Source organism: Choloepus didactylus, chromosome 14 (genome assembly GCF_015220235.1).
Source record: "Choloepus didactylus isolate mChoDid1 chromosome 14, mChoDid1.pri, whole genome shotgun sequence".
Classification (NCBI taxonomy): domain Eukaryota; kingdom Metazoa; phylum Chordata; class Mammalia; order Pilosa; family Megalonychidae; genus Choloepus; species Choloepus didactylus.
Window position 1 is genome coordinate 98,177,609 of NC_051320.1, and position 11,375 is coordinate 98,188,983.

The 11,375-nt window shown below is 58.6% G+C and overlaps 1 protein-coding gene across 3 annotated transcripts in view; it reads left to right on the plus strand.

The window, feature by feature from the left end:
* ZC3H3 (zinc finger CCCH-type containing 3) overlaps nucleotides 1-9,409 on the plus strand; it is an 84,162-nt gene extending 74,753 nt beyond the window's left edge. For 2 of the 3 annotated variants that reach the window (XM_037803354.1, XM_037803355.1), the window contains 3 exons: nucleotides 7,302-7,486; nucleotides 7,778-8,097; nucleotides 9,232-9,409. In XM_037803354.1, coding sequence (XP_037659282.1) covers nucleotides 7,302-7,486; nucleotides 7,778-8,097; nucleotides 9,232-9,263 — 537 coding nt within the window. In that variant the 3' untranslated portion in view covers nucleotides 9,264-9,409. Of the gene's footprint in view, nucleotides 1-6,818; nucleotides 6,922-7,301; nucleotides 7,487-7,777; nucleotides 8,098-9,231 lie in introns of those variants that run through there. The other variant, XM_037803357.1, reaches the window with a different exon arrangement.
* The last annotated feature ends 1,966 nt before the right edge of the window (nucleotides 9,410-11,375 follow it).

Here is an 11,375-nt window from a genome sequence, read left to right on the forward strand (position 1 = left end):
GTGTGTATCCCTACATCGTTGCTTTTTATGGCTGAATAAAATGCCACCGTGCAGAGCGAGTTTCTGTACCCGTTCATCCGTGGGGGCTGCGTGAGCGGTCACTTGCTGCCTTTTGGCTCGATGAATCCTGTCGTCCAGACACTCGTGTGTGAGTTTCTTTGTGGACCTTTGTTTTCATTTGTCTTGTCTATGTACCTAGGAGTAGAGTTGCTGGGTCATATGCTGATCCTTTTTAACTTTTTGAAGAACTGCCACTCTGTCTTCCACAGCGGCTGCCCCGTGTTACGTTCCCACCAGCCATGCACGGGGATTCCGGTCGCCCTGCAGCCTCCCCACGCTTATTTTCCGCTGTTTTGGTTGTAGCCATCCTAGTGGGGGTGAAGTGGTTTCTCATTGTGGCTTCGATTTGCATTTCCTTAGTGTCCAGTAATGTTGAACGGCTCTTCCTGTGTTTGTTGGCTGTTTGGAGAAATGTCTTCTCAGGTCCCTTGCCCATTTTTAATTTAGGATCTTGTGTCTTGTTAGTTGTAAGTGTTCTTCTAAATTCTGGATATTAAACCCTTATCAGATATATGATTTGCAGATATTTTCTTCCATTCTGTAGGCTGTCTTTTCATTTTCTTGAAAATGTCCTTTATCACAAAAAGTTTTTTTTCTATTTTAATGACGCCTCATATATTTGTTTTTTCTTTTGTTGCTTATGCTCTCTATGTCCAATCTAAGAATTGCCAAATTGAATCTCCAAATCCGAGGTCATGAAGATTTGCCCCCTTGTTTTCTTCTAATAGGTTTATGGTTTTGGCTCTTCTGTTTAAGTCATTGATCCATTTTGAATTAATTGTTTTCATATGGAGTGAGGTTCCAGCGTCATTCTTGTATACGTGGATTTCCAGTTGTCCCACCGTCGTATGTGGAGGAAACCGTCCTTTCCCTGATTGAATGGTCCCGGTACCTTGTTGGACTCAAACTGGCCACAGGGTTTTGGGTTTCTTTCTGGACTCCTAGGACTGTCTGCCAGCCTTATGCCAGTACCACACTGTTCTGATTACAGTGTGTTAGGAAGTGTGAGTCCCTTGACTTTGTTTCCTTTTTCAATATTGTTTTGGCTACTTGGAGTCCCTTGCAATTCCATATGAATTTGACATTTACCTTTTTGATTCAGGTGAAGAAAAAAAAAAACTGCTGAATTTTGATGGGGATTGCATTGAATCTGTAGATCATTTGGGGGAGGTATTGCCATCTTAATAATATCCTGTCTTCCAATCCATGAACACGGGATCAGTTGTTGAGAGAGGGGTGACAAAGTCTCCAACTGTAATTGTGGTGGTGTCTATTTCTCCTTTCAGTTCTACCAGTTTTCACTTCACATATTTTGCAGCCCTGATATTTGGTGCATACATGTTTAGGATTGCTGTGTCTTCTTGAGAAATTGACACTTTTATCATTATGTAATGTCCCTCTCTGTGTCTGGTCATTTTCTTTGCTCTGAAGTCTGCTTTAGCTGACATTAATGTGGCCTGTCTGATGAAGGCTTTTCCATTCTTCTACTCTCAGCTTACCTATAAGGTTATATTTGGAGTGAGTTTCTTTTAGACAGCATGTAGTTGGATCATGATTGCAAATCTATTCTGCTGGTCTCTGTCTTTAATTGGTGTATTTAGGTCATTTACATTTAATGTAAGTATTGACATCTTAGGGCATAAGTCTGCCTTTGGTTTTTTTGTTTTCTCTTAGTTCTTTTCTGTTTTTCATTTCTTTCTTTTCTTTTTCTTGCCTTCCTATGGATGACTTGAAAATCTTTTAGAATTTTATTTTGATTTATCTAGAGTGTTTTTTAGTGTACTTCTTTGTATAGCTCTAGATATTACATTATATATTCATAACTATGAAAGTTTACTGACATTGTCATTTTACCAGTTCAAATGAAGTATAGAAACCTTATCTTCCTTTATATCCCTTTACCCTCCCTCACTCATAATTGTCTTAAATATCTCCTCTACATACATTTAGAACTGCACTAGACAGTATTATGATTTTTATTTAAACCATCAAACATAATTTAGAAAACTCAAGGAGAAAGAGAGTCCATTGTGTTTACCCACCTGTTTGCTTACTGTGTTCATTCTTCATTCTGTTCGCAGGTTTCTCCTTTTACTGTTTCCTTTCTGTTTTCAGAACTTCTTTATAGCTACTTTCAAAGTTGGATTTGCTGGCAACAGCATCTCCAGTTTTCCTTCATCTAAGAATGTCTTTATTTCCACTTCATTCCTGAAGGATGATTTACCTAAATACAGAATCTGGGTTGACGGTTCTTTCCACGGAGCACTTGAAAAGTGCCCTTCCAGCCTCCGTTGTATCTGAGGGGAATCCAGTGCCATTTGAATTTCTTCCCCTACAGATAAGGGTCATTTGTCGCTCCCTACTTTGAAAATTTTTTCTTTGTCTTCAGCTTTCATAAGTTTGACTATGATGTGTTTTGAGGTGTATTTATTTGCTTTATTTTCTTTGGGGGTTGCTTTGGTTTCTTGAATCTGTAGGTTTAGGTCTTTTGTCAAATTTGGAAATTTTTCAGCCATTATTTCTTTGAGTTCTTTTTCCTCTCTGGGATTCCAATGGCACAGATGTTAAATATTTTGTTGTAATTCTCCAGGTCCTTCATTCTCTGTTTGCTTTTTTTAGCCTATTTTCTCTCTGTTGTTCAGATTGGGTAATTTCTGTATTTCTAATTTCCATTTCTGATTCTTTCCTCTGCACTCTCCATTCTGTTGTTGAGCCCACTCACTGAGTTTTTAATTTAATTATTGTATTTTTCAGCTGCAAAATTTCTGTTTGGTTCCTCTTCATATCTCCCTTTTCTTTGTTGAGATTTTCTGTTTTTTCATTTGTTTTAAGCATGTTCATGATTGCTTTTGTGGAAGCATATTTATCATATCTGCTTTAAAATCTTTGTTGATAGTTTTGACATCTCTGTTACCTCAGTGGTAGCAAGATTGTCTTTCTCACTCACTGTGAGATCTTCCTGGTTCTTGGTATGACATACGATTTTTAATTGAAACCTGGATGTTCTTACGCTTACAATTCTCTGGGTCTTGTTTCCTTGGACACCACTCCAGCAGCGAAAGTGGGGAGCGCCACCTCATGACTGCCCAGGGGGTGGAGATCCAAGGGCTCCCTGCGACTGCCGGTGGGCATGGGGGATGGGGGTCCCAGTGCCCCTCAGCTGGGAGGGGCGGAGGGCCTCCTCCTGCTCCCCGTGGCCTCCCCCGCACCATGCAGGGGGGTCTGGCCTTGTACACACTGGGCAGGGGTGTCACCCTGACTTCCCACCAGGCCTCCTCTGGCACCACCCAGCGTGGAGGGAGGGTGCCTTGTTCCCCCCCTGCAGGTGGAGGTCAGAGCTCCTCACCTGGCCCTGGCTGGCCTGGGGCCAGGGGCCTAGTTTCTGTGGTGTTTGGCCAGCAGGGAGCAGCTTTTGTCTAGAAGTTTTCCATCTTGCTGGGCTGCCCCTGTCCATGTCCAGGCTGTCAGGTCCTTCAGCTCCACATCTGGGGTATGGAGACACGGAGGCCCCAGGAGCCCACCGAGGTCCCCGGGAGCCCACTGAGGTCCCTGGCCGGCTGCCTCCTTACCCACCTTGGGCTCCCGCTGTCTGTCTACCTGTGATGTTGGGTCTTTAGCTGGGCTTGGCGGGAGTCCTCACGCTCTTTGCCGTCCATCGTGGACCACCTTCTTTATTCCTTCCAGCCTGGCCTTTCTGGGGTGGGCTCTTGTTCCTTCCCACTCTCTCTTGTTCCTTCCCACTCCCTGAGCTCTCAGCACGTTTTGCCTGCCTGGTTTACGGGTGCCGTGTCACGCTCAACCTCTGCCTCTCTGGAGCCTTCTTCCCTGTTCTCGGGTAGGCCGTCTGTCCCCCCTGCCACTCCTGGATGTCATCCGGCCACCCTGCCCAGTCCCTTTGGAGACATCACGTGGATCCTCGCTGTCCATGTCTTTGCTCATTTGTTTCCAGACGGGAAGCTCCGTGGCCGTGGAGGGCTTCTCTGCCCCGGTCCCCCTCCTCCACCCGCACAGACCCCGATCCCCAGAGTGAATGTCCTCAGGCCTCCCTGGCCGTCCCCTCCGGGGGCTGTGCCCTCCCAGCCCCCTGCCCTGTCCCCCTTCACTGGAGACGCTACCCCCGGCTCCCTGTGCCCCCCACGGCCTTGCCTCCCCTCCTCGCGCTGTGGGGCCTCACCTGCCTCTCGTCCCCAGGGCTACTCCAGCCCCCCACCCCCACTTCAGCTCACAGAGCCTGGGACCCCAACTCCCAGAAGCCACTCGCTGTGATCCCAGCCCATGGACCTGTCCACCTCGTCCCCGCTCACCTCCCCACCTGCCCACCCCTGGCAGTGCACCTGCTCTCAGCCCTCTCTTCGGGACCACAACTGCTCACGCCACAGCACAGGCAGCTGCCCCCGTGACACCCCCTTCTCACCGTCATGACCCCTCCCCAGCTGCTCCTCCTGTCCCCCGGCAGGGGCCTCCCCCTGCACCCCTGTCCTGTCCTCTCGCCCAGTCCCAGGCTGTTCATGTCGCTTCTGAGCGTCTGGGCCTTGCGTGCTTGCCTCGGTAGAGGCTGGTGGCGTGTTCGTTTCCACTCTCGGGTCTCCCGAGGCGAAACCAGCCCATGGGATAAACTGGCGTGGTGAGCGTGCCAGCGTTCTTACTGCGACTCGGGCAGCGTTCCAGCCGCCATGCTCTGGGTGAGCATCCTGGTCTCTCTCACACGCTCCCAGGCAGGTTCCGGTTTCAGGACTCTTCTCCCCAACAGGTGTTCTCTGCTTTTCTCTCCCTTCGGAGAGTTCTGGTCGTGTGGAATCAGGCGTGTCTTGCATATTTGATAGAACTGAACTACCAGTAAACCCTCATTTTTTTAATTACTGATTCACCTTCCTTTATCCTTACGGGAACACAAGTTTTATTTTCCTTCTTGTCAGTTTTTCTAGAGTTTGTCAGTTTCGTCTGTTGACAGATTTATCGGCATAAAGTTTCACTACTTTGTCTTACACTGTTTTCGTCTCGGCACATCTACAGTTACGGCCCCTGCCGCTCCTGGCGTCGGCACGTCCCTTCCTTCTGCTACTTCCCCTACACTCCTGACGGATCCTCCTTTCCAATCCGAGCACGACAGACGACGCGCTCCCCTCCAAGTCTCCCCCCAGCTGCATTTCTGTAGTTCTCAGTATTATCTACTATTACGTCTTCTCTGACCCATGAGTTACTCTGTATGACTTTCTAATGTCCAGATACTTGGAGGGCGTCCGGAAATTCTGGAGGGAGGTTGGTTTTGTTTTTTATCCGTGACCATGGTCTGGATGAAGAGCTCATTCCCGTGAGAGCCACTGAGACTTGCTGTGAGGTTTCCGTGTTAACGTCCCGCACGTGCTGGGAGAACGGGTTCTGCCGCCGTCAGGCGCACGCCATGTGTGCCCGCCAAGCCGGCCACTGGTCTACACGTTGCCGGGTCCAGCGGGCATATCCGTGGCCACACATTCAGGTGGGCGAGTCCGTGCGGACTTCCCGGCCAACGTGATCTGTCAGTTACCGAAGGAGGCTGCTAAAATTCCCACGATGACAGTTGATGTCTCTGAAGTTCTGCGGTTCTTACTTTGCATGTTGAAGGTGTGTTGTTGTTACATCCAGGTGGGGAAACGCTGTCCTCTGTCACCCTGTCGCTGAGAAGGGACGTTCCGTTTGCTCTTTGGCTGCTCTGTTCTGTGTCGTGTTAACTGTCACACCAGGTTCCCGCTGCTCTGGGCCTCCCGGGACGGGTTTCTCCTCATTTGACTTTCCTCTTAGCTCTGGAGAGATCCGAAAAACCCTCCTGGACTTGGTCCTAGCGTCTTGTTTTCTTCAGGAGGAGGGCAGGTCCAGACTGGTGCTGGTGGGAAGTCAGCCAGGGGCGTGACCCAGCCACAGTTCTAATTGTAAATTTTCTAGTAGCCATGTTAAAAACAGGTGAAATAATTTTAATAATATAGTTTATCTAACCCAGTATATCATAAATTTCAACATGTAATGAAGAAACAAAATTAGAGTGTGCTGCAGTGCCTTCTTTTCTCACACTGAGTATTGGAGCAGGTTGTTTGCACCCACACATCTCGGTTCTGGCCACCGGACTTTGGGTGCTTGGCAGCCACGTGGGACAGCGCAGGCCTGCCTGCCCTCTGGGCACTTCCAGGGCCTGTGGGGTGATCCGGAGGGGCTCGGGCCTGGGATCTGCGCTGGGTCTGCCCACTGCTTGGCCGCCCCTGTTCTCTGCCCCATGCCGTCACTCTGAGCCCCTCTTCAGAAGGCCCTGGGCAGGGTGTCTTGCACCCCTGCTGGGTGGGCCAATGTGGGGGTGTGGTGGGTGCTGCTGTACAGGGCTGACGTCCCCGGGTGGCAGCGGGGCCAGAACCGGGGACAAGAAGGGGGTGGGCCCAGTTGCCCAGAGGGAGAATGCTGCAGACGAGGGTCTGGGGCCCTGCCCTGGTTGCAGGGGCCAGGGAGAGACCCCAGACTCAGAGATGGATATCTGCGGTGGGCTGTTCTGACACCCTCCCAAGCTGGGAGCACCACGACGCTCAGCTCTGTACCTGACCCGATTGGTGGTTCCGCTGGGCAAGTGGAAGGCTCCCGTCGAGGGCCCTGTGCCCTGGGCAAGGCGGCCAGCTGCAGGGGGGTTGGGGAGAGCACAGCAGCCCGAGAAGGGTGTGCCCAGGGGTGTACAGGAGCACCTCCCCCGTCGCCCCCACCCCGAGGCAGGATGGCCCTGAGTGCCTCCCCCCATCTGGCAGGTGCTGGGGCCTTGGACCGAACCAGGCCGCGGCTGCACCCCTTCCTGGAGCCCCCTCTGGCTGCCGTGCCCCCGCCGGGTGTAATCAACGACTGCGACAGGTGGTGGGTCGGGTGACCGCCCACGGCTGCGCTGGCCTCGGCGACCTGCCCCCAGCCTTTCTCCTGCGGGTCCCCCACCCTGCCGCATGGGTGGAGCGTGGGGTGGTGGGGGCACGGGAGGGGTTAGCAGCCTCAGGCTGGCATTGGGCGGGCAGAGCGGGCAGTGGCCTGGCACACCCAGGGCAGCCACAGACTCTGCAGATGTCCAGGGACACAGGTGAGGGGTGCCTGAGGGGTCAGGCCCTGAGGGCTCCCAGGAAATGGTGGGGAACAGGAGGCAGGCCTCTGCAGGGTGCTGTCTGGGCCTGAGTGGGGCGCCCCACGCAGTCCTGGCCCCCCCCCCAGGCCCGCCCACTCACGGCCGTGCCCACCTCTCCCCACAGTGCAAGAAGAAGCACACGCTGCTGTGTCCCGACTTCTCCCGCAGGGGCGTCTGCCCCCGCGGCACCCAGTGCCAGCTGCTCCACCGCAGCCAGAGGCGCCCGGCCAGGCGGGCGGCCACACCCCCGACCCCGGAGCCCAGCGACGCGTCCCCCCGGAGCAGGGCCTCCAGCGGCCACGGGCCCAGGTGACGGGGACGGCGGGGCCCTCCCCAGGGCAGGGTGCTGCGCCTGCAGCCGGAGGGCGGGGGCTGGAGGGGAAGGAGGCCCCGCGTCGTGTCTGCACTGGCCGCGCGGGTGGAGCCCAAGGCCCCGGAAGGCAAAGGGCAGCGGCTGGTGCAGACCCCAGCTGCCGGCGGCCTCCGATGGAGCAGCCCGGTGCCTGCTGGGGGGGGGGGCGAGGAGTCCTGCCGCGGGGCGCCCCATCCCCGCCCCTCCCAGGGGCCCCTCACACTTCTGCTCCCCTCTTTTCCCTGCAGGAAGGCCTCAGCCGCGCAGCGCCCCGCCAGACAGACGCCCAGCTCCGTCGCCTCGGGGTCTGCCGCCCCGGCCTCCCCTCCCCGCAGCCCCGGGGGCTCGGCCTCGGCCTCCCCGGAGTCGTCCCCGGCCCCCTCCTCCCCCTGCCCGTCCTCGGCCGCCTCGGACCGCGAGGATCTGTCCCTCCAGGAGGCCGCCCCGCCGGGGCCGAGCTGCCGCGGCCTCTCCAAGCTGCCCTCCTTCATCTCCCTGCAGTCCCCGCCGAGCCCGCGAGGCCAGCCCAGGGCCCGAGCGCGCAGGAGCCCCCCGGCCCAGGACGCAGGTAGGCCGCCGGGCCCCAGCCGCAGGGCGCCTCTCCAGGTGCGCGGGGCTGGCGGAGGGGCCGCGGGCAGGTGTGCACACCTGCGTAGACAGGTAGCGGCTGCGCCCGCGCCCACCGCCCCCGACGTGCTGATTTAATTAGAAAGCACCCATTTTTGTTAATTTGTTCGGGAAGATCACTGCGGGCTCCTGGAGAGAACAGATGTTCTCTCCCCCCCCCCGAGAACATTTGGGGCTTGGCAAATGGCTCCATTCAGCCTTGTTTAGGAGAGAAAAGAGGATTTTATGGCTGCAAACGACCCTTTCTGTAAACACTTTACAGCTCTCCGCGCGTTTGAGTGACGATAAACCCCAAGTAGCTCGGCAGGCTGCAAATTTGCGGCCATACGGCTATCATTTTATTGTCATATTTCATGGTCGTAACGCTAATGGAAGATGCTTGCCGCAGTCTTCTCTGAGAGCTCCGCCGAGCACACTCAAACCGCGCCGGGGCGGATGCGGGCGAGAGCTGCGCGCCTTCCCACAGCCCCCAGCCCCGGGCCGCCCGGGACAGGCCCCCACCCCGCGCCCTCACTGCAGGGAGCACTGGGGAGCCCCAGCAGCCATGCGGTTTTTCTAAGACCAGGAAATACAGCAGCTGACTCCCCAGTGCGGGGCCAGGCAGGGCCCACCGAGGCTGCCCTCAGTTCCCCACGGGAGTCCCCCTCGGCTGCTGGCCCCCAGGTGGGCAGATCCAGCCCTGGGCCTGGGGGCGCTGGGCAGATGGAGACTTGGGCCCTGAGGGGGCTCGGGGGCCCCGGGGAGGTGGGGGGTGGCGGTGGGGCTCTGGGGAGGGGGTGGTCTGCAGGAGGCCATCAACCCGGGCAAGCCCCCAGCAGCCCAGGCAGGGGGTGGCCTCGAACCTTCTCTGGGGAGGGAGGGGGCCCTGGAGCCGGGTTGGTGGGTACATCCATCCCCAGGCCCTGCTCCTGCCTGCGACACCCCGTGTGGCCCGTCAGCCTCTGCGCCGCCTGTGGCGGGCACCAGGGCAGATGGGCACCGAGGGTGGGTGGTGCCTGCTGGGGAGCCCCTTCTGCTCTTTCTGACTGAGGTTCCCCCCACCCTGAGCCCTCTGAGCCCTGCTCTCTCGTTGCAGGGAAACGTCTGCATATCAAGCCCCGACTGTGAGGGCTGGGCTGGGCAGTCTGCGCCCCCCGCCCACCACCGGCCCAGAAGAGGAAAGAGCCACCGCCCGCCGCTCAGCCCCTCCGCAGGGTCTACCCACCCCCTGGTCCCCCGTGAGGCCAGCAGGGACCCTGCTCCGCCCATAGGGCCCTCAGCCCCCCGTGACCTCCGGAGCCCGGGCCCTGCCTTGCCTCCCCGCAGCTGGCCCCTGCCCGGCTGCGTCCCCCGCCTCCCCACATCTGCCCTCGTTCCCCTGCCCCGTGGGGTCCTGGGCGAGGCTCACCCCCGGGCCTGTGATGCGGGGCCCCCGGCCCTGCGCCCCCAGGACTCCTGTCCAGGGAAGAGGCCCCCAGCCAGGCCCCCGGGCGGGCACTGTGTTCAGCAATAAAGGTTCTGCCCCGTGTCTGGTCCCGTGTCCTAACTGCCGCCCCCCACAGCCCTCAGACCCCCGGTGCTGCTCTGTGCCACCCCTCAGGTGACCGGGAAGCCCTGGGTTGGGGGTGCTGCCAGTGGTGGACCCTGGGACTTACAGAGCCCCCCTCCTGGGGCCCCTCTGGGCCTCCACCCTGTCAGTGATGCTGCGTGACAAAGCGCCACGCACGCTGCAGCCTACAGCCCACCTCCAGCTCGGGGGGTCCAGGCAGGCGCCTGGGGCTGGAGTTGGGTCCTTTGCCCGGGTCCCTTGTCCTCTTTGCACAGCAGCTCTTGGGCCTGTGGCCCACCCCTCCCAGCCTGTCCCCCAGGTGACAGGGCAGCCCTGTCCAGCGATGGGCTCTGCCCCACAGCCACACCCCCAGCCCTGTGGACGGACAGTGCCTGCCTCCAGCCACGCTCCCTTCTGGGCGAGCTCCGGAACGTGGTGCTGCCGGCCACAGAGGGACATGAGCCAAAGGCCAATCCCTGAGGACGACTTGGCCTGATGTGCCAGTGGACAGAGCAGGCCTCTCTCATCAAGGCCACGCTGATGATGGCCACAGCTCCCCTCTCCAGACCCCACACCAACACCCCCAGGGCACAACTGTGACCCTGGCCCCTGCCCAGCCAGAAGGGGGCAGGACACTGGGCCTGGCTGGAGGGAGCCCCTGCCCCCAGTAAGCCGAGCGCTGACCCTCCCACTCAGCGGCAGGAGCCGAGGTGGCAGGGCGTGGGGGGCGTGGGGGGCGTGGGACGACGTGAGGGTTCAGCCCGTCATAGCCGTAGCACCCGGGGCTGGGGGAGCCTCTTGGGGGCTCAGCGGTTCCACCGGCCGTCCCCTCGTGCTGGCATCTGTGTCCCACCCTCCCAGTGCCAGCCACACCTGCCCTCTGTGGGGGCCCAGCTCACCGCCACCCCCACCCTGCCCTCCATGCTCAGCGATCCTGGGCTGGGGGTCACAGAAAAGGGTAGGAAGAGGGGCCGCAGCTGTGGAGGACCCCCCGGCAGCCCTCCCTCTGCCCTGGGCCCTGTTTCCCACAGGGGCTCCCAGCCATCAGGGAGGCCACAGCTGACACCAGGAGTGGCCGAGGCGGGCAGCATGTCCCCTCTGCAGCGTCGCTCCTCTGCTCTCAGCCGCCCAGTGCTGGCCCAGGCCCGAGAGGTGTCCATGGGACAGGGGCTGCAGGTGGGCGTCCCTCTGCGAGGCCCCTCCCTCCTCGGGCCCCAGGGTGCTCGACAAGGTGCCCGTCCAGCCCCCACCACCGCGACACCACAGGGAGCCGCCCAGGCCCTGCACAGCCGGCACACGGGGACCCCGCAGCGGCAAGGCAGGGGGGAGGCGAGTAACGCACCAGCGACACCGTCCAGGGACACACACACAGACTCCCCACCCTGCCGTGGCTCCTCGCGCAGCCCCAGGCCATGGCCGAGTTGGCCATGGGTGGAAGCCAGCCCCGGAAAGCCCGGGGAGCGTGGCGCTTCTCCCAGGGAGCAGGGCCTCCCGCATGTGTGCCCTCACGGGGAAGGACGAGGGCTCCCCGCTGTCCCCCACGGGGCCCCCTGCCCTGGTGGTGGGCGGGCTGCCTGGCACAGGGCTCGGGCGGGAGCCCCTTCCTCTGTGAGGGGCCTCCCGGGGGGCGGCCCCACGCGGCCGAGCGGTCAGCTGTGCCCTGAGGGGCTCCCTGGCTCCCCACTGGCTGC